General features: G+C 34.4%; 3 protein-coding genes across 4 annotated transcripts in view; 1 reads left to right on the plus strand and 2 right to left on the minus strand.

Moving 5' to 3' along the window:
* The window catches only part of LOC125779055 (odorant receptor 63a-like), a 214,232-nt gene that overhangs the window by 84,535 nt on the left and 105,759 nt on the right, over positions 1-23,938 (minus strand). The window lies entirely within an intron of this gene.
* Positions 20,049-21,031, plus strand: LOC125779061 (uncharacterized). The gene is made up of 2 exons (XM_049459486.1): positions 20,049-20,218; positions 20,325-21,031. Exons 1-2 carry the CDS (start codon positions 20,205-20,207, stop codon positions 20,914-20,916), a joined length of 606 nt encoding a protein of 201 aa, XP_049315443.1. The 5' UTR covers positions 20,049-20,204; the 3' UTR covers positions 20,917-21,031.
* LOC125779057 (uncharacterized) lies at positions 21,020-22,491 on the minus strand. 2 transcript variants are annotated; one of them, XM_049459477.1, is made up of 4 exons: positions 22,380-22,491; positions 22,107-22,315; positions 21,665-22,048; positions 21,020-21,598 (listed from the first exon to the last, which is right to left on the minus strand). In XM_049459477.1, exons 1-4 carry the CDS (start codon positions 22,483-22,485, stop codon positions 21,065-21,067), a joined length of 1,233 nt encoding a protein of 410 aa, XP_049315434.1. In that variant the 5' UTR covers positions 22,486-22,491; the 3' UTR covers positions 21,020-21,064. The 2 variants fall into 2 exon arrangements, with proteins under 2 accessions (XP_049315434.1, XP_049315435.1); XM_049459478.1 differs by having other exon boundaries at positions 22,376-22,491.

Consider the following 23,938-nt stretch of genomic DNA (forward strand, 5'->3'; position numbering starts at 1 on the left):
ATCCTCTCTACAAATTACAGCTTTATACATTAATTTAGTGCTTAGTTACGGAACTTTATATGTTTTCGGTTAATGGCGATTTGTGGGAGTGGCAATGATCCGTTTATGCCCATCTACGAACTCGAATTTTTTTGTACTAAGGAACTCACATACCAGGTTTCATCGAGCTATCTCAATTTTTACTCAAGTCACAGCTTGGTCGGAGGGACAGACAGACAGACAGTCAACCTCGTCATCCTAACCTCTTATATACTATATGACTCTTTATCTATCTTGCTTAATTTTAAGTGATACGCACAACCGATAGGTGATCAAAGCTATAATACTATGTTCTTGTGAATCTTCAGTGTTTCGCTGCGCTCTAAGCTTTATTTTATTTTTTTGTGCTGTTCTAAGTAACTGCGTTCAATTCTACATAAAAATCTAAAATTATTTCGATTACTTTTATTTTTATTTAATGTTATTTTTCACCTTTCTTTTATTATGGCAACTGTTATTGTTGTAAGAGCACTCTTAATTTTTGAGTCCACCACCACGCTCTTAAGAGAGGGTTTTCCCTCTTGCTCCCTTACATATTTTTCGTTAAATTAAAAAGCATGGTACATATCTATGAAAATACATATTTATTACACCAGTGGTCGTCAAACTGGTGGATTCAACCGGTTTTAGAATGTGTCTCATATTACGGATTCCTAACTTTCAGTTCAAGCGTGTTTAGCAAAATCCCCTGCTTCCAAAATAATTATTTTTGTATGACAATAGTGAAGTTTTATATTATTTTTAAAAGATAATTTATTTTAAAAGAATTTGTTAAATTGAAAAACGGAACAATAATTACACTACTTATTCAAATCGACGACATCAAGGATTCAGGCACAACAAAACAGTTATCCACACTTTTGGGTAATGAGCACCTTTCTACCCAACAGAAATTTTCTTCATCAAAGACTGATAGACATGACTTGTCATCAAATATAGACTTGCCACCAATAGCCCATAGTTTATTGTCTAGCGAAATGCAAGCTATATCACTAAGACCAACTACCAAAGAGCAAATCTGCGAAATATTTTCAAGAATCTTCAGTTTGACCAAAAGCGATCGGCGAAAATCAACTAAATATATGTACCTGTGACCATATGTCTTGCTGAGGATCGTAACGTTCAGCACCGCAACGGCTTACAACATAAATGTGACCTTTATGTGCTGCTACCTGTAATATAAAAAGTAGCAATAAACGTTTTGTTTAATATTAATGGAGTTAAGAGGTGACTATTTTCTATTAGACAATTTCGGTCATTTTTATTGAAGCGGAGTTACTTTTGCTGGTTTTGAAAACATTGGGGAATGCTTGCATCGGTAAAATCAAATGGAATCTATGTCTTATTATAGCGGCAATATGTATTTCACAAATAAATTTGAAAAATCTAGACAGAATACGAATTCCTGTTACATCCGTCTTTAGTAAATGAAATCCATGGTGTCGAATATTAATATTTAAACACTCAAATAAAGGTGTCATATACCGTTCTTCGACTCTTCCTCATTCTACCAAATCATGACTTGATAAACATTCTACCAATATTAATAATATTTTTTTTATCAAACTTACACCAGGTAAAATGTGACGTTCTGTCATATCCGCGAAAGAACTCCAAATATTCGAATCCGGATTGTAGCATTCGACGGATTTTAATGATTTACTTCTGCCATTATAACCGCCCATTATATAAATTTTACCATTTAATGTCACTGCACCTGCAGCATGTCGTCCAACATTTAAGCTGTTCACAAGCTTCCAACCATCGGAAGTCGTATATCTGGAAAAATATAAAAAAGAATTGAAAAAATAATGCATATCTATAAACTGAAGCATCGAAAGTGATATTTCATCACGTTGCATAGTCTATTAAAAAAAACTAGAATTATTCTACATAAGTCGTTGACAATGTCAAAGTGTTAGAGTTTTCTAAAGACAAATTCAATCAGACACATCTAGTCTAAAGTTCTTTCACCGTTAACCTTAAAGTCAACCTTTAATTGTTAAAGCTCACAATCGACATCGTTAGATAATTCATATATATTCACCTTTCCACCGACGACAAATCATTATTACCATCAAAACCACCAATCGCGTAGATTGTATTATCTAATTCGACAACGCAGTGCCCCCATCGTGCTTGCTTCATGATGGGTAAATTTTTCCATGTCTTAATTTGTATATTCCAGCTGCGGACGACGTTAAGTATGTCACGATTTTTAAAACCGCCAAGAAATAATAAATTATCATCCTTTAAGATAGTTCTATACCATTGGTAATCGAATTTTATACTCGCATATTCCTGCCACTTATCCTCAGCTTTGTTATATTGCAGCAGCTTGGGATTCATCTATTCCAAAAATATTTTACGCACATTAATTTAAGATTATCATTTTTGAATATAAGCCACAGTGTGCGCTTACCTCTGTTTCCTCTGAGGACACCGCCAGAAATGTTTTCTCAACACAATTTGTTGCACTGATCCCACGCGTGGTCCTGTAAAATGCAAATATATCTTTGACCATGCTTCAGGCTCTCTAATCCACGATATCGCCTTGAAGGCCAGCAGCTCACATCCAGGTAACGGCTGTATGTGTGTCATCAGAAAGTTCACATTGAATTGGGTAAGACGGAGACAAGCTATTAAAAGTGGCAGTTGCTCTTGACGCGCAGCAACATCGTAATTGTACCAGCGTTGAATGGCATCGTAGGCATCTTCCTCACGTGTTATATACAAATTGTCAGATACCAGAATACGTTGCAATTTTTCTACATCAAAGTTCAAAAACTCATCGCCTCGGCTGATCTAGTATTATTAGAAACAAAATTGAAATTACACAAGTACCGTTATTGTGAGACATTACCTAAGTATATATTTAGACTCACATCCATGAAGTTCTGTGTCTCGTATTCGATGATTTTCTGCCTAAGAACTTCACATTGCGTTTCACGCTCCAGCCTATAAGCACCCTGTAAAGTGTATTCATCCATATGTGTCATGAGATAGTCTACAATACTGGTTATGGCAACGTCCAATTGCAAAACGATTGCCGCATTTAGCATGGCAGCGACAGTGTTAACGGTAATGCGGGCCTGTCCGGTGTAACAAAACGTTATTAGACGCTCAAAAATATCGCTATCGATATCATTTATCTCGATGACTGGATTAGTGCCTTGATCGCCATTGAAAAGGTTCTCGAAGTAAGGACTCGCTGCTGCGAGCATCAATCGATGCGCGGGTACACTTAAAAAAAAATTATAAATATTAATCTGTATAGTTTTATGTAAGCTGAGGACAAAGTAATACTTACAGAGCCGTTGGATTTGAAACTTTGAATGTCACATCGATCAGAGACTGCTCGTCGTAGAAATTAAATATTTTCGTCATTAATTTCTCCATGAAACGGTTCTGCTCACTGGAGTTTCTCTGAAGAGCAAGTGTTTGGGAAGAACTCGTGGCCATTTCTAGTTACTTAACTTTCCCTCTGTGATAAAAAAAAATACAAAATTGATTAAAATATTTCAAATAAGTAAAAGCACCAAGAAGTTTTCTTCCAAGTTGTCTGGTGTACACTAAACCTGCGTCCGATCAGTGACTGTCTTCTTAGCTTCAGAACTTTGGTGGGGGGTTGAACTCCGTGTCTGGTAATAAGCTAACCGCCTTATTTGTAGTAATCGCAGCTTTCACTCGAACGTTCCTGAACCTCAAAGTGTGAAAAGTAAATAAAAAAAAAGATGTCTTAGTAACCTTAAGATATTTTGTTCTCGTATTTAGTTATGCCTTATATGAGACCTGGGTAGAAGTACGTTACTTGAAATAGCTCTTTCTCCAATCTACAACCAAAATAATTATTTCTTAGTTTTTCGCGTGGAATTCCTTATCTATATTGGCGGCTTTTGGCCTGGTGGTTGAGTTTATTATAACCAAAATATATAACTACTTTATATCCAAAACTCAAATTTTGTTTCAATATGAGTGCATGATAACCGAAAAATATAACCACTTTATATCCAATATTGAAATAAAAAATGTAGATTTATTTAAAACATTATAGTGCAATTTAATTAATTTGAAGTGAAAATATGAAAAAAGTGTGTTTATTGTGGTGAAATAGCTCCTTGAAATGGTCCAATTTTGCTAATTTTTTAACTTTAAGGCCGAATATCTCCTAAACTAAGCGTTTGCGGACCCTACAACCCCATATGTTTTTTAATCAGGACTTCCTCTTTCCAACGGTACCTTCAAATCGCGGCGCCAAAGAAATCGGAATTGTGCCGCCTGGTCGATTCAACACCGGGGTATTCATAGTTCTTTTACCTGCGAATGAATTATTAACACCCCGGCCAGGGTTATTTTTTTAAAGCGCGGCCAAAGATGTGAGAGTGCGAAGCAATTTTCAAAATAATCGGTTTTTCTTATAAAACGCACTATAAATCCGGATATGCCTCAATGTTTAGTGTAATTACAGCTAAGTTTACTGAACAACTAAGTTAAATATATACAGTGTCTCACAGCTAAAAAATTGCAGCAACAAAAGGAGAAAGCGCTTAGTAAAAATTCATGATTGCGAAATAAAAAAAAATGTTACTAATTTATTGATCACTATTCTCCATATTAGAGTCTGAACGAGAATTGATGAAACTGAGAAATACATCTGAGGATCATGATCCGAAACTTAAATACAGAGTAGTACAAAGTTTACTTATTGGGAACTGTCCACACATAATACAAACGCCAAAACTGCTTTTAGATTTGAGTGCAATTGAGAATAAATCTTTGGTCAGTTTTGGATTGAGAGATTCGAAAAAACGCCGCCTGAAAAATGCCTGCCAGCAGAATGAAACAAAATTGCTCCCAGCTACACAAAGAAATTGGTGGAATCCCTGCTGAAACGTATGAAAGCGGTTATAGTTAGTAAAGGGTATCTCCCAAGGTATTAATCAAACTAAAATTTTGATTATGTCCTTCAAAAGTGTATTTTCGCTGTGAGGTGCAATTTAAAACCAAAGCTTGCATTTGTTAAGTGGTATTTCTAATTTTTGGAAAATAAATTTATCTATCAAGTAATGTTTGCTTTAGTACTTTTTATATGATTTCATCACTTTGGCTGTGAGCCACTGTACATAAACTTCTGAAAAAATTCACTTTCCGCCCATGGATTTGTAATATTCGCGTTAAAACAAGACGATTTAAAAATAACTACATATTTTTGGGGGACTCCGTCTTTGAAGAACCTAAACAATAAATTTTTCTTATTTTTAATATACAATACATACATACATATGTATGTACATATTTATATTTCATTTTTTCCTTTTAAAACTCGGATCACACACTACATACGACAGCACTACGTAGGTGGCTTGAAAGTTTTACTTGCTCAATTTCCCTATCAACAAATTGAAAAGAACTAACAACAAACAACACTTCAACAATACAATATAAACAATAATACTCGTACAAACATTGGAAATTTGTTATTGTTATGTGATCTGAAATGCTGACTGGCACTTTGCGTCGGACCAGCTTGATATTTATGTATACAAACATATGTACATACATACATATAATTTAAGCGTCTATAGAAATCTTCTTTTCCGTTGTATTTATATAAAAAATGCGTAAATTAATATGATGCTTACCTCTTTATTGTAATAGTGTTCAGAAACAATAGCAATAGAAATTCAGCTTTACGATCTTTCACTTACATATATGTATTACACTGGATATATTTTTAAATATTAAGTACATATGTATACGTCTCACAACACAACTTTTTAAACAGAACTTAATTAATGAACTTAATAACATAGCGACTCACGCTTTAATGAAGCTAAAGCATTTTTCTACAGTCTTCATTGCTCTCTTGAGTCACTCAAATACAACAAAATCAGCGTTTTTTGAGAGCAATACACAAAATGATCACAGCCGGCAAGCTGAGTTGCGCTGGCGCCGTCTGGCTAGCGGTGGATCCCACGAAAATAACGGTGCCCTGAGTTATTGCCCAATTTGTAGATATGGGCATACACTCCCCGTCAATGGGTTAGACGCAACCGACTTTCGTTAGTATTCAGCTAATAACTTTTTGAATTCAATTAAATATAAGTTGATGAACATAGGTCTGGGTTAAACACTTATACGAGTACTTCGAGGATAATTTTCGAAAGACTTAGGTACATATAAATTAAACAAAATTGAGTATTTGCAAACATTGTCATAAAAAAGTTCATTCTCAGACTAAAATGAACTATTTAGCTTTATCATTAGAATAAACACACTTAAGGTGACTTATTTTTTAAAAGAAAGGTAGTTTTGATACTTATTCTCATAAGGTGTGTTACATTTTTACTTGTTTGCTGAACTGTTAAAAGGCTAGAGTTTACTCTGTCTTAGTACCCATTCTTGGTTGCCGAGCAACAACAGTAGTTGGTAGAAATTTAATAAAAATGTGAAATTAATACCTTTTGTCACTCTCTGAAATTTTTCTACTTAATATGCCTCTGGTTCTTTTAATTATCTATCAAGTTCAGTTATAGACCTATGCTTTATTTGTTTGGTCGATGCAATATGTTAATTGAATGAAAGAAGTCTGATTTTTGGCCTTCCTACATACATATGTACATATGTATATCCTCCTCATATTGCTCAAAATCAACTGATTTCCATCGATTGTTAATCCAAATAATTTATATTTATTTCTTACAGAATACAAAAGAACGTGAGGTTTGTTTAATTAGATGCCTAACCGAAAGCCTAGGAGATTACATCGTTACTAGTGTCTTCAAATGAGCAGTTTTGTTTTCTCGAGTACACTATTTATTTATTTTTATTTTTCGAACTTTTAAAGAAAACTATTTTGCCCAACTAAGACTGGCGTGGTTGAAATGAGAACAGTTTGTTGAAAAAAAAATTTGTGCGGTTAACATATGACTAGTAGTGTACTAAAGTATATACATATGTAAGTCGTGTATTTATTATTGCTTTGCTGCAGGGAGACCCAACGTGCTAGCCTGATTGTTCGGTATACAGTATCTTATAAAATTATTTGAAATTTTTAAGAGCAAGGAGGTACAGTAGTTGACTTATGTATGTATATACATATGTAAGAATATGAATATGACTCAAATCCGCAAATGGCAGTTATGTAATTTTTTATTAATATTCACTGAAGTTATAAACTATAAAACTCAATTTTCACTCAATGCTGACCATGTTGCAGCGTACTATAGGCATACTGCTTTGTGATTGGTGAACTGTCGCGCCCGCATGAGTTGCGGTACACGTCTTCTGAACGATCTCTCACGTGTGTCATTCTTATGTGAAAGCAGCGAAGTTCGCTTCATTGGAGAGCTCAAGGCGGGGCTAAAAACGCTGCAGTAGAAATTTAGTTGTATGCCGAAGAATTTTGTGCCATTTCGGCAACTATGTTGTTATTAGTTTTTTATTAATGTTGTTGTCATATACATAAGTAGCGAAATTATTTTGACCACAATTTCGCGATTATAACGCAGCACTAACTACCACTATAATTTTGACAAAAGAGCACTTATGTATATGTGAGTTATCCTAATCATTAGGACATAATGAAAATAAGAGATTGTGTTTTACTCATAACAGTGTATCTTTGTGCCTAAAATAGAAAAATTTGGGCGAAAACTTGGCCTAGCCCCTAAATAACTAGCATCAGGATCTTCGAACATCCGGCTGACTTAACTCTATATGATTGGTTTTACATCTTGAAGTATATCACCGGCCTTGATTTTTGCAAGCTGCAAGAGAATACAATTTTTGGTTGCGCCCGAACTTAGCCCTTCCTTACTTGATTTTTATATGTTGTTCTATAGTTTGTGCGTTGTTGACCTCACAATTTATTTGTTTTTTTGGGTTCTTAAAAATCCGTTGTGCCTGTCACTATAACTCCGAGGACCATATCGTCACCTGAAATGCAAAATAACGTAACAACATTTTCGGAAATTTACAGTGGCATGAATGAAACACGAAATAAAATGGAACATGAGTAAAACAAAATTTTAATATTGGTGAAAACTGGTTTATATGTACCCGCAGAATCTGAAAATGTTGAACATATGTAATATTATGTAAGTAATTTGAAGTAGTGAAGCGTAATCAATAAGACACTCAATTTCGAATTTTTGGATGATATGTACGTTATTTTGCATTTCAGGTGACGATATGTATATTCATTTAAGTATATTCCACAATTAAATTTTCACTCTTTATTTTTATCTTTTAAAAATTCAATTTTCATATTCCAATTATAATTTCACTTTTTCAAGTGAATGAACATGAATTATACGTTTCAAAATAACTTCGTTTGGTGCGACCAATATCATTCGTGATTACTTCACGCCAACTTTTTAGGTAATTTCGACCTTTTAAGGTAACTGTCATCCGTTCTGATGAAATTGAATTCTACGTACTTTGCAAAAACTATGTTCTCCTTTTTGAAAATTCAACACTACAGACTCAAGGCCAGATTTACAATAGGGTAGGCTTATTATTTCCATTCGCTGATGCAAACTATCAATTTTTGCAAATTTATTTTGTTGGGAATTCCAATATTGAAGTTGAACGTTGTCGCTCTGTTACTTCAAGTATGAGAAGAGAAATTGTTGAACGGCAACAACATTTTTCCACGATGAAAATGAATTGCTTCGATTGTTTCAAAAAGCCCATGATCGTATGCCGTCGGATGATTACAAAATTGTCATTCGAGCTGATAAAACTCCTGTTGTGAAGTACGCAAGACGATTTAATGCTACTTCGATTGATGAAGTTGTCACTGTTATTGTCGGAGATAAGTTTTAGTCGCGTGATATTGTGTTGCATCATAGGAATTTGAATTTACAACGTGTTTCTGAAACGCATCGTTGCTATGATGCTTTACAATATCCGTTTATATTTTGCCAAGGAGAGGATGGGTAACATTTTAATGTCACAATGATAAATCCATCGAATGGTGAGTGAAAACAACATCAAATCTATTGGGAAATATGTTATTTTAAATTTGGTTGGATTGTTCCATTGTGGGATCTGAAACAAATAAAAATAAAAAAATATCGTGTGATGATCCGCCAAAATGAGATTACTCATATTTTACACTGTCGACGACTTTTCCATCAGATGCTGTAGATATACATACATACGTAAGTATGTATACAAAGATTGAAACTGAGCGATTGAATTTTATTCGGTTTAATCAGCAAAAATTACGTACTAAAGAATACATACATACATATGTACACATGAGTGTTGCCATTAACAACGATAGAAATGAGAACGATCTCGGAATAATGATTATTTTGCCATCTTCATACACTGGTAGTCCACGTTATATGCACGAATATGCACAGGACAATGACTTACATACGTACAACATTACGGCCGACATGATTTGTTTATTACGTTTACGTGCAGTCCACAATGGGCTGAAATTAGAGACCTCTTATGTAATGGGCAATCGCCAACAGATCGTCACGACCTAACAGCACGTACAGTGGCTCAAAGCTCTAACAACAGTATGAATAAAATACTTTTAACTTAAATACAAAAAATTTAAATTCAAAGACGACAATAATTTTTTTTTGATTTTAAAATTGTGTTCAATGTTCTTAAACCCAAAAAAAACCCAAAAAACTTTAAAATATTTCATATTTACCAAGAAAAATATAACTAAAATAACCGATACACAGAATTCAGGCTCAAAGTAATAATGGAACACTTATGAATAAGTACAAATAAATTAAGTAAAAAATTAAATATATATTTTTTTAATATTTAGTGAGGAGTCCTCTTTGTTGTAAAACCGCTTTCAAGCGATTTAACATAGATTCTACGACAGAAGGAAGTTGGGATATTGTTCCACTCCTCTTTCAAGGCTGCTATTAATTGCGGTCTCTTCGTAATGTGGCGACTATTTAATTTCAGCTTCAAATATTGTTACACATGCTCAATTATATTCAAATCGGAGGATTGTGGCGGAGTTTCAAGAACCTGAGGGCAATTGTACAACAGCCTGCTTCGCACAACGTAAGCTTTGTGCTTTGGATCATTAACCTGGTAAAATATAAAATCTTTTTCTATGTCCAATTTCGAGCACTTTACTTCGCATTCGCTTTCAAAATGTTCAAATAAGCCATCTTATTCATTATCCCTTCTATTATATGCGTTATTCCTGGTCCACCAGCAGATAACGCATCCCAAACGATTACCGATCCCATGCCATGTTTCACAGTTGGCCGTAGGTTAATTTGTTTAAGCTCTGTGTTAGGCTTTCTCCAAACATATGATTGCCCATCTGACCGAAATATGTTGAAATTTCTTTCGTCCGTGTATAAAACATTTTCCAGAAGAAAAAATCTTTAAGAATATGCTTTTTGGCAAAATTGGTCCGTCTCTGTTTGTTGTCCTTGTTCACAAAAGTTTTTTTCCTCCCAACTCTTCCATTATAATTGTATTTCCGCAGCACATTCCACACAGTTTCTGGATCCGATTTTTTGCCAAAATACTTCTCCGCTAGTAAAAGCTAATTTTGGAGCGCTTGTATGATGATCTTTATTTATTTGTGCTAAAAGCCAATGCTCATCGGACTCAGAAAACATTTTTCGTTTATTCAGCTTTGGTCTATTTCTGAAGAAACCGTTATTTTTTGTACCTTTTTAATATATTAAATACTGTTGTCGGATCTTGATTCAGAATTTCACTTATATCCCGGATATATTTCCCTGATTTTGACAACCGAATGACAGTTTCCCCTTGTTCAACTGTGGTTTGTTTACCCTGTGGAGTCATCTTACTTATAGCACTTGAACACAGAACTAGTCTAACCTGAATACCGAATTTTTGATACTCTCCTTACCCTTACTTGTCCTATACTAACTAATAAGAAATCGAAGTTAGTTTCGATTTCTGCAAGCATAAGTAGAGTTGCCATATTGTGTTCCATTATTACTTTGGGGTTAAATTATATGATTTTACGAAAAAGTAGTAAATTAAAAAATAACAAATGTGAAACTTTCAATATATTTTATTAATTATTTAAGCATATGATACATACATTTTCAAATAAAATATGAAATATTTGTACTAAATCTATACGACCAATTTAAACTGATTGAAACTTCTGCCTTTTTACTGTTCCATTATTACTTTGAGCCAGGTATTCTTTGGAGTGGCAGAAGCGCGATTTGTCTCATGCTCATATTTTGATTTGGTTGGTGAATAAAATAACACCGGATGAAGTTGATGATGACATTTCGGCAGAAATTCCCGATGCGACGACATATCCAGAATTATTTCATGCCGTTGTTAAAGACATGATTCATGGCCCGTGTGGAGAGTTTAATGTTCATTCGCCATGCATGGTTGATGGGAAGCGTACGAAACGATATCCAAAAGCTTTGGTTTCGGACACTGTTACTGGTAATGACGGTTATCCGTTATATCGTCGCCGATCAATTGAAGATAACGGTAGATCAACAGTGATTAAAGTAAGGAATCAAGATATTGAAGTAGACAATCGTTAGATCGTGCCATATTCTCCGCTGCTGTCGAAAGTGTTTAAATCATTTTGGCAGCAAAAACGCAAGATGTTAACGAATTAAATACAGGCATACAACTTAATATACCTAGTTAAAGGGTGAAGACGTATTTATTCCCCGAATTTCAATGATTCCATCTTATTTGCCGTTCGAAATTAACCGTCGCCGGTCTTGTTAGAAGCTGTCGAAAGATTCCATCACAAGGGGTTTGGAGATACATATGTATATTTCCAGTTATAGCTCTACTTTGGTATTAATTATATAAATAAACTTGAGTACCGTTATCAAATTTTTTCATTAAATGTTCAGTTGGTAAGGCTAAAATTCACGAGTAGAATTGAATTGGTGATTTTGCGAATCCGATGCAGGCGACAATGGAAATTACTATGTACATTTCACAACCGGAATAGGTTCTGCAGTAAATTAGGTAAGACATGAAGAAGTAAGACCATTTTGAAGAAAGGTGTTAACTCAGCCGCATCAAACGATGTTAAACTGTCAAAAATTCTGTTACAAAGTTGTTTGCAAGATACCCTAAATAAGTAGGAAGGTATTTACTTAAAAAGACGGCTCTACAGTAGGTACATATGTATTTAAGTATTGGATACTGTAGCTGACATACATATAGTCTGGCCACTTTGGCATAAAAGAACTCTTAAAAACTGCCATACTCTTAAAACTTTATCAAAAATAGAAAATTTTAGAAAATGTATTTTTATTTTTATTAATATTTTTTCTTTAAGACAAAAGTGCTCATTTGTCAAAATTATAGGGGTAGTAGCTACTGCTGCATTAAAATCGCGAAACTGTGGTCAAAGTAATTTCGCTACGAAGCCATGTGATAACAAAATCAATAAAAAACTAACAACATCAGAGTTTCCGAAATGGCACAAAATGCTTCGGCATACAACTAAATTTCGACTCAAGCATTTTTAACCACGCCTTGGACTCTCCAATGAAGCGAACTTCGCTGCTTTCACATATGTAAGACACACGTGAGAGATCGTTCACCAGATGTGTAACGAACTTCATGCGAGCGCGACAGTTCACCAATCACAAAGCAGTATGCTCAGAGTACGCTACAACTGTTCAGCGATGAGTGGGAAATCGATTTTATGTGTTATAATTTCAGTGAATATTAATAACAAATTACGTAACTGACAAACGATTTCTATTGCCTTCTACCGACGTTCGCGCGTTTGAGTGATATTATTATGTACATACATATGTATGTATGAGTCAACTACTATAACTCCTTGCTCTGAAAAATTTTAAATACTTTTATAAGATACTGTACACTGAACAATCGTTTTAGCACTTTAGGTCTCCCTGCAGCAGAGCAATAATAAATACACGACCTACATACATATGTACACACATTTGCACACTACTATTCATAAGGTAACCGCACCAATTTTTTCTTCAATAAACTGTTTTCTTTCTTTTTAACCACGCCAGTCCTAGTTGGGCAAAATAGTTTTCTTTCAAAGTTGGAAAAATAAAAATAAATAAATAGATGACTCGAGAAAAAGGAAACCGCGCATTTGAAGACTCTAGAAACTTATTTTGTAAGAAATAAAGAAACATTATTTTGGCTAACAAACGATTGAAAATTAAGAAATCAATCGATTTTGGGAAATATTTGAAGCGTCTATGTTATCGAATCGCTTTTAAAGTAGAAGATGAAAACAAGATTGACGCCGTTTTAAGTATTTTGATAAATAATCTATACCAAATTTCGTGAATATATCTTATCAAATGTGAAAGTTTTCCATACAAGAACTTGATTCCGATCGTTCAGTTTATATGGCAGCTCAAATACCCCGCTCGACCCCGACACGAACTCAATGTCATAACAGCGAGCTGACTATATAAGCGAAATATTCACACCACATTTTTGTTTCTAAGACTAATAGTTTTTTAATTATTAAGGTACGATGATATAACCCTTTTCGTTACGGTCCACTTTTTAAACCTGCCACCCGTATGTTTCGGCGCGATTTTAAAGACGTTTCACGCCAAAATGGGAAGAGAGTAGCATATACAAATGTATGTATGTAGGAATGCCAAAAAGCAGACTTCTTTCACTCAATTAACCTATTGCATCGAAATCTTACCAAACAAATTAAGCACAGCTCCATAACTGAAATTGATAGATAATTAAAAGAACCAGAGGAATGTGGAAAAAAATTTAGAGAGTGACAAAAGACATTAACTTCTCGAACAGAATTTCACATTTTTATTAAATTCCTGCCAATGGAAGTTGGCCGGCAACTAAGATTGGGTACTAAAACAAAGTAAACTCTAGCCTTTTAAATTCAGCAAAAAAATAAAAATATAGGACATTTTAAGGAACAGTCAATTGTGTTAAATTTATATGTAAAAATTTTGAAAATCAATCTGGAAGTTCAGTGATTAACCCAGGCCTATGCTTATCAACTTTTATTTAATTGAACTCAAAACAAATGTCATTAGCTAAATACTAGCTCAAGTTGGGCTGAGTCTAACCTGTTGACGGGGAGTGTATGTACGTATATATAAATCGCGTGATAACTGAGCACCGTTACTTTCGTGGGAGCCACCGCTTGCCAAACGGCGCCAGCGCAACTCAGGCTATGATCATTTTGCTTATTGTGATTGAAAAGTGCTGAGTTTGTTGTATTATCGGGAACTAAAGTGGCTCAAGATAGTAACAGCGTGACGATCGCTGGCGTAAAAATATATTTTAGCTTCATTAAGCTGTGAGTCCCCACACAAATCAGTTCAGTTTTCTTTAACCAATTGTGTTTTGACAAGTGTGTATAATATTAGATCCTTATATTTATAAGATAGTGTTGAAATATTAGAAATCATACAACTTGTATTGCTGTTGTTTCTGCACTTTATTGCAATAACGGGGTAAGTATCAAATTGATTTACGCGATTCTAGTAAAGTAAAACGTGCCATTCAGCATTTCAGATCACATAACCACAACAAATTTTCAATGTTTATATTATTTTTTGCAGAACTTTAGCCGGCGAGGCAATGTTTGTTGTTAGTTATGCTGATAGGGCAATTGAGAGAAAAAAAATTGCTGTCATAGTGTGTGAATTGAATTTTAGAAGGAAGAAATTAAATATTGTATATACATTAATAATAAGGGAAATTTGTGGTTTAGGTCCCCCAAACGTTTGCTTTAACGCGAATATTGCAATGAGCTGAAAGTGAATTTTTTCAGAAGTTTATGTACAGTGGCTCAACGCCAAAGTGATGAAATCACATAAAAAGTAAGAAAGAAAGCATTATGATAGCCAAATTCATTTTCGAAAACCTAGAAAAACCATTTAACAGCGGCTTCAGAGTTTTGTAATAACTAAAGCTATTGCAGTTCAATTCAATTGCACCTCACAGCGAAAATGACGCAGTAACAAACCCAAAAATACACTTTTGAAGGACAAAATCAAAATTTTAGTTGGATTAATATCTTGCGAGATACCCCTTACTATCCATAACTGCTGTCGTACGTTTCAGTATGGATTCCACAGATTCCTTTGTGTAGCTAAGAGCAATTTTGTTTCATTATGTTTGCGCGGCGTTTTTCAAGCGGCTTTATTTCGAAAACATTAATCCAAAACTGACCACATATTTTCAATTGCCTTTAAATCTGGAGACACTGCTGGTGTTTTTACAATGTGTGGACAGTTCCAAGTAAGCCAACTTTGTATACTACTCTGTATTTAAGTTTCGGATCATGGTCTTCATAGTACCAAAAGTTGTTGGAAATATTTAGTTTCGTGCCTCTTTGAAGCAAATTTCGTTTCAAAATGCCCACAAACATACTTTTGTTCTTAATAATATCGATAAATTCCAAATTCCCGACTCCAGAAGATGTGTTTACGTTGTTTCGCAGATTTTGCGGTTGTAGCTCAGCATTTGCTCGCCTTCGCATATAAGCTCTTTCCATCCGATCTAAACAAGTTGAATTCTCATCTTCAAAACATATATGTATGTATATACATATATCGGTATTCCAGAAGCTTTCACTCTTTTACTTACGTATGTCCATTTGTAAATATTCGATAGCGAGCTTCAAAATTGTACTTCGACTTTTAACATTGATGTGTGGTTTATTTCGGTCTGTGCAGCCATTGAAATCAGCTCCCTGAACACTCTTCGTATGGTTTTCGGATGATTTTTTTCGCGAAATTTTTCCACTTCGTTGCTTGAAGCTGGAGTACGTAAATGGCGATTTTCGGGCATTTTGTGTATAATACAATGGGAAACATTTCGTTAAATATTTTATTAAGAGCCGATTTCTTTTTATTTGTCTATGAGCTTACATTGCGAAAATGTTTTTACTTACAGATTGTAAAGAATAATTCATTTTATCGTTTTGTTTTTAATTTTGTATATATTAAGTAATCAATAAATTAGTAACATATTTTTTATTTCGCAATCATGAATTTTTACTAATCGCTTTCTCATTTCGTTGGCGCATCAGTTTAGCTGTGAGACATTCTATATATTTAACTTAGTTGTTCAGTAAACTTAGCTGTAATTACACTAAAAATTAAGATATTTATATCCGGATTTATAGTGTGCTTTATAAGAAAAAACATATTATTTTCACAATCTCATACCTTCGGCCGCGTTTCAAAAAAAATTATCTTGGCCGGGGTGTCGCACTCATTTCGGCTCGCAAAAGAACTATGAACAGCCCGGTGTTGGATCGGGCAGGATTATTATTATTTTTTGAAACGCGGCCAAGGGCCTCCAATATAGAAAAGGAATTACACGAAAAAAACTAGTAAATCGTGATTTTAGGTATAAATTGGAAAATTATTTCATGTAAGCTCCGATAACTATAAATAAAGTACTGTGTTAAGCTTATTACCAGGCACGGAGTTCAATCAAAGTTGCCAAGGTAAGGTAGCAGTCACTGATCGGACGCAGATTTAGTGTACACCAGACACTTGGAAGAAAACTTCCAGATGCATTTACTTTTTTGAAATATTTTAAAAAATTTTTTAATTTCTTTATTACAGAAGGAAAGTTAAGTAACTAATAATGGCCACGAGTGCTTCCCAAACACTTGCTCTTCAGAGGAATTCCTCTGAGCAGAGCCGCTTCATGGAGAAATTAATGACAAAAATATGTAGTTTCTACGATGAGCAGTGTCTAATCGATGTGATATTTAGAGTTTCAAGCCCAACGGCTCTGTAAGTATTACTTTGTCCTCAGCTTACATAAAATCATATAAATTAATATTTATATATTTTTTTCCAGTGTACCCGCGCATCGTTTGATACTCGCAGCAGCGAGTCCTTACTTCGAGAACCTTTTCAATGGCAATCAAGGCTCTAATCCAGTCATCGAGATAAATAATATCGATAGCGATATTTTTGAGCACCTAATAACCTTTTGTTACACCGGACAGGCTCTCATTACCGTTAACAATGTCGCTGCCATGCTAAATGCGGCAATCGTTTTGCAATTGGACGATGCCATAAGCAGTAGTGTGGGCTACCTCATGACACATATAGATGAATATACTTTACGGGGTGCTTATACGCTGGAGCGTGAAACTCAATGCGAAGTTCTTAAGACGAAAATCATCGAATACGAAACACAGAACTTCATGGACGTGAGTCTAAATATATACTTAGGTAATGTCTCACAATAACGGCTCCTATGTAATTTAAATTTTGTTTCTAATAATACTAGATCAGCCGAAGCGATGAGTTTTTGTATTTTGATGTAGAAAAATTGCAACGTATTCTGGTATCTGACAATTTGAATATAACCCGTGAGGAAGATGCCTACGATGCCATACAACGCTGGTACAATTACGATGTTCATGCGCGTCAAGAGCAACTGCCACTATTAATAGCTTGTCTCCGGCTTATCCAATGCAACGTTGACTTTCTGATGACACACATACAGCCGTTACCTGGATGTGAGCTACTGGCCTTCAAGGCGTTATCGTGGATCAGAGAGCCTAAAGCACGGCCAATGATAAATATGACATTTACAGAACCACGTGGGATCAGTACTGCAAATTGTGGTGAGAAAACAATCCTAGCGCTTTGCTCAGAGGTAAACGCACACTATGACTTATATTCAAAAATGATAAAATTAGTGTGCTTACAATATTTTTGGAATAGGTGAATCCCGAACTGCTGCAATATAACTAAACTGAGGATAAATGGCAGGAATATGGGAGTATAAAAATCGATTACACAGAGTATAGAACTATTTTAAAGGATGGTAATTTATTATTTATTGGCGGTTATAATGGTGCCACATATAACATCGTTCGTTGCTGGAATATACGAAATAAAACATGGCAAAATTTTCCCGCTATGAACCAAGGAAGATCCTACCACTGCCTTGTCGAATTAGATGACAAAATCTACGCGATTGGTGGTTATGCGGGTAATAATGCTCTGTCGTCGGTTGAAAGGTAAATAAGTTTAAATCTGTAACGAATTACCTAACTATGGCGATTGTGAGCTTTAGAAATTAAACGTTGACTTTAAGCTTAATGGTGAAAGCACTTTAGACTAAATGTGCTAGGGTAGTATGGATAATAAACAAAATAAGGTTCTTCGCCATAAAAAAAGGAGTGAATTCAGTGAAATGTTACGAAAAAAAAGAAAACTCCTAACACTTTTACATTGTCAACGACTAATTTAGAATAAATCTAAGTTTTTTTTGCAGACTATGCAACGTGGTGAAATGTCACTTTTGACGCTTCAGGTTATTGATATACACACATTCTTTTACATTGCTTTTGTTTGTTTTCAGATATACGATCTCCGTTGGTTGGAAGTTCGTGAACAACTTAATTGATGAGCGATATGACGCCAGTGCAGTGACATTAAATGGTAAAATTTATATAATGGGCGGTTATAATGGCAATCGGTATTTAAAATCTGTCGAATGCTACAATCCGGATTTGAATGCTTGGACTTCTTGCACGGATATGATAGAATTTCACAGTTTACCTGGTGTAAGTTAGATTAAAATATAATGATTAATATTACTAGAACGTTCATCAAGTCCTGATTTGGTAGAAAGAGGAAGAGTCGAAGAACGGTATATGACGACTTTACTTAAGTGTTTAAATATTAACATTGATCTTCTTGGTTTTTCTTTTACTGTAGACCGATGTACGTAATCGGAATTCGTATTCTGTCTAGATTTTTCAAATTTATTTGTGAAATACATATTGCCGCTATAATAAGACATAGATTCCATTTGATTTTACCGATGCAAGCATTCCCCAATGTTTTCAAAACCAGCAAAAGTAACTCCGCTTCAATAAAAATGACCGAAATTGTCTAATAGAAAATAGTCACTGATTTAATTAGTCGCCCTCTTAACTCTATTAAAATGAAACAAAACGTTTATTGCTATTTTTTATATTACAGGTAACTGTACAAAAAGGTTACATTTATGTTGTAAGCCGTAGGGGCGCTGAACGTTACGATCCTCAGCAAAACACGTGGTCACAGGTACATATATTGAGTTGATTTACGCCAATTGCTTTAGCTCAAACTGAATATTCTTGAAAACATTTCGCAGATTTGCTCTTTGGAAGTTGATCAGTTTATATAGCTTGCGTATCGCTAAACAATGAACTATGGGCTATTGGTGGCAAGTCTAAATCTGTTGACAAGTTATGTGGGTCAGTCTTTGATGAAGAAAATTTCTGTTGGGTAGAAAGGTGCTCATTACCTAAAAGTGATGTGTATAACGGTTTTGTTGTGCCTGAATCCTTACTGTCGTAGATGTGAATAAATAATTTAATTATTGTTCCGTTTTTAACAAATTATTTTATAATAAATTTACTTATAAAAATAATATAAAACTTGACTGTTGTAATACAAAAATAATTATTTTGGAAGCGGGGGGTGGTGCTAAAGGTGCTTGAACTGAAAGTTGGGAATCCGTTATATAAGACTCATTCTAAAACCGGTTGAAACCACCAGTTTGACGACAACTGTTGTAATAAATATGTATTTGCATTGATATGTATATTTGCACTTGATCTATAAGAGCATGTTATATCTTTGAATTTACGAAAAATATGTAAGAGAGCAAGAGAGGAACAGCTCTCTTAAGAGCGTGGTGATGGACACAAAACTTAATAGTGCTTTTACAACAAATACAGTTGCCATAATAACAGAAATGTGAAAAAATAACAATAAATAAAAATGAAAGTAACCGAAATAATTTTTAATTTTTATGTAGAATTGAAGACAGTTACTTAGAATTGCACAAAAAACATAAAATAAAGCTCAGAGCTCAGCGGAACACAGAAGATTCACGAAAATAGCAATTATAAAGCTAAAAATAATGAATGGTTTCAAATAAAAAAAGAGAAAGTAAACCATGTTTTCAATTACAACAACTGTCTTTTTTAATTTTTCATATTTTTTTTCTTTTTTATTTCGATTGTTTTGGGGATGTTCGAGTCTCAATCACTGCGGCAATATTGCAAAGCATCATATTCGACGCAAAAATATGGCAACTTTTGCAAATGTCAAGCGTTCGAACAACTCAAATATTGACATTTCTTGCGCGCAAAAGTGACAAAATCGGCATCAACAAAATTCGTGATGGAGGAAATGAGGTAAGCGAAATCACTCTTTATTTTTGTTTATAACTAATTATTTTTATTAATTATGTGTACTAATGAATAATATTATATTATTTTTTATTTTAAACATCATTTCCAGCCCGAAGCTATGTCACAATTTTACCAAGCTCCTCGTGAGATGCCGGCTCGAAATGGAGCACGAATTTTCTGCGGGGAAACGCAAAAAGTCGGTATTATGGGCAAAAGTGGTCAACAAAATGAGCTTGGTCAATAAGGATGTTCCGCAATCAAAGGACCTTATGCAGAGAAAGTTTTTAAATTTATTTGCGACATACAAACGCATAAAGAAACGAAATGGGCAGACTGGGAGAGAGGCAACAAGCTGGGAGTTCTTTGAAGAGTTCGACGAGGTGTACGGTAGGCGGCATTCCATACAACCGCCAGCCAAAAACCTTCAAGGCTCCATAGTGGATAGCGCCGAAGTATGTGAATGGAGTGGGGATGAAAAGACTGACGACTCTTACGAGGGTCAACTCGTAAACGAACGACGAAAGCGTCCAAAAACTGCCGCCAATGAAGCATTGGAATTTTTAAGGAATGAGGCTCTAAAAGAACAAGCACGTCATGAAGAAGTGCTACAATTTGAAAAAGAAAAATTGAATTTTGAAAAAGAAAAAATAAACGTAATGATGAAGCTGCGGGAAACTTTAGAAAAGTTAACCGAAAATTAAAAAAAAAAAAACAATTTAATGTAAACCTGATCTCTAATTATAATTTTTTATTACTGTTGTGACCTGTACTTGAAGTAGTTGAAATGAAATAAAATATCACATGTACATATATTTATTTACTAACATTTTTATTTAAAAAATAAAAAATTTAAGAAACAAACAACATTTTTAAATTATTTCTTTTGATAATACCTTCGTTAGTATCATTTATGTTTTCATGCATTTCAGCATCGTTTTCATTAAATATTTCGAAATTTTCCAATGGATAATTGATTTCAGAATCATTAAAATTGTTCCGCATTATTAAATTATGCAAAATTACACAAGCTAATACTACTTTTGATACCTCTTCCATATTTTGAATATCAATATGATTTAAAATTTTGAATTTTCCCCTCAAAATCCCAAAAGCTTGTTCTATGAATACCCGAGTTGAACTTAAATAATAATTAAATTGTTTCTCCTCTCTCAACAGATGTCCATTATCTCTATAAGGCGCGATCAAATATTTTGAAAGAGGATAAGCTGAGTCAGCTAAAATTATAGCATCTTTTGCAAGTTGTATCTCTCCACACGTAATTCCTTTGTATATCGGACTATTTTTCCATACGTTGGCGTCATGGCAGCTCCCTGGGTAGCCGATAAAAACATCCAAGAAACGAAATGTGCTGTCGCATATGCCCTAAACATTGCAAATGTTTTATGTTTTTAAAATAGTTCTAGCTTAACCATCACCATATGTACATACCTGCATAATAATGGAATAGTTCCCCTTTCGGTCATAGTAGCTAATTGCATCCTTCTTCGGTGTGTTTATTTTAAAATGTGTCCCATCCAAACAGCCGACTACGAAAGGAAATGCATTCGGCCGGCTCGCTTGGAAACGCTCCATTATTGTTTGCTGTTGGGAAATTGATGGCCAACATATTTCATGCTTCAACTGACAAATTGCATTGATCGTTTTAAGAAAAATTTTGTGGGCAGTCCCTTTTGAAACATCAAATTTATCTGATAATTCACGATAAGTGACTCTGCTGTTACTAAGCTTCCACAGGGTAATATGCAAGGCCTGATCCATTGAATATTCCCCTCGTGACGTTATCCAAAAAGGCTCCAAGGCGCTCTTTAATTCCTACGAAGTATATACATATATATGTGTTTATTTAGATTATTTAAATCAGAAAACTTACCGCAAATGTTTCACGAGACATCCGAAAATGTGACAAATATATGTCCGGAGGATAAAATGGAATTGTCTTGAAAAAATTTTGCGATTTCACTATCGTCCTCTTTTTTAAAATTTCAGTCAACAGCCATTTCTTTTTACGCGCAAAACTTTCTTTCCTTTTTTGTTTGTATTTCAAAAGTAAAGCACTCTCACTCTCCACCATGCTATCAACTGTTAAATTTATTAAAAAATTCATTTTAGAAACTTTTTAACTCCACTTGTTCAATTTACTTGCATGCCGCGCAAAATATTTGCAAAATATATGCATAAGTATCAGCTGAGCATCTGCAAAAAAACATCAGGGTTGCAATATTGCCGCAGTTATTTGCTTGCTCGAACATCCCCTTTCTTTCTGTTTTTTACTTTTATTATTTAGTTTCATTTTCTTAATTATATTTATGAAATTGTTTGTTTTTGTGATTATTTAATTGGTGTTATTAATTTTGCAACCAGTTGCTGCAGACTATTATAGTTTTGTTCACCTAACCTATAAATATACATATATATAATAACAATATTATTAAATGATCATATATCTATGTATATATACATATGAATGATTAGAATGACGTGAAAAGTTGAAACCCTAGTGACTGCCTGTCTGTCCATCCGTCCGTCCGTGCAAGCTGTAACTTCTGAAAAAATTGTTGAAACTTAATATTCAGGTTCCAAAGTAGAAAAAAAAGGAGATGGGCGTAATCGGACCACTACCACGCCCTCAAATCGCCATTAACCGAACATAACATATAAAGTTCTATAACAAAGCACTAAATTAAGATATAAAGCTGTAATTTGGCAAAGAGGATCGCAGTGGTTAATTGTGGGAAAATTTTTTTTTGAAAAAGTGGACCTGGCCCCGCCCTCTAACAATTTTAATATAAATATCCCCTAAATCGTTTAAGCTACTACAACCAAATTTGCTGAGTACAAATCTTATGAGAACTTCTACCGACAGTGTGAATTCGGAGGATTAGCCCGCTCACTCACCATATAATGGTACAGTTAAAAACTATTAAAAGCGCGATAAATCAATAACGAAATGCGTCAGAAACGTAAAAATTTGCCACCAGGATGGTATGAAAGGATTTTATTGGTGCAAAAATTGTACGATGGGCGTGGCACCGCCCACTTTTTGGTAAAATCCGATATCTCGGGACCCGACCAACCGATTTCGACAAAATTTAGTACGTGGCATTCTTCTTACATTCTTATGAATAACCACGTCTACTTTCCATATAGCACAATTTAAAATTCCACTTCATTCGTTCAGTTTCCAGTAAATAAATCAAAAAGAAATTAATATAACGATACACAACTTTTCACGACTGATGCTTTTAGTTTGTGCTAGCTTATGACCACAAATTGTTGAGATCCAATAAAACCTGTTTAACCTGGGTACCGAATATTTGGAGCCCGGTACCAGTTGACTTTTGATCGAAAATGTCGGTCAATGTTATGTATATATAATTGAAATTTAGGGATAATCCTTTTCATATAATGGCATGTTCGTATGCCAAAAATGGGTTGAATCGGGCCAATACTTCCCTATACTATATACTTCCGCTATATACTTAATATAAAGATTTTCGATCCTTGGGGGACCTTGTGCCGCATATATCGACCAATATGTAATTTATTCCAATGAAAATAAGGGAGCGTATCTTTAAGCCTGAAATAGATAAATTTGGCCGAAAATTTGACCTAGCTCCTATATAACTAATACCCGGATTTTCGAACATACGGCTGACTTTACTCTATATAATTGGTTTTAAAGTATTTCCCTGGTTATTGGCA

The sequence above is a fragment of the Bactrocera dorsalis genome, chromosome 5, assembly GCF_023373825.1.
Source record: "Bactrocera dorsalis isolate Fly_Bdor chromosome 5, ASM2337382v1, whole genome shotgun sequence".
NCBI lineage: Eukaryota > Metazoa > Arthropoda > Insecta > Diptera > Tephritidae > Bactrocera > Bactrocera dorsalis.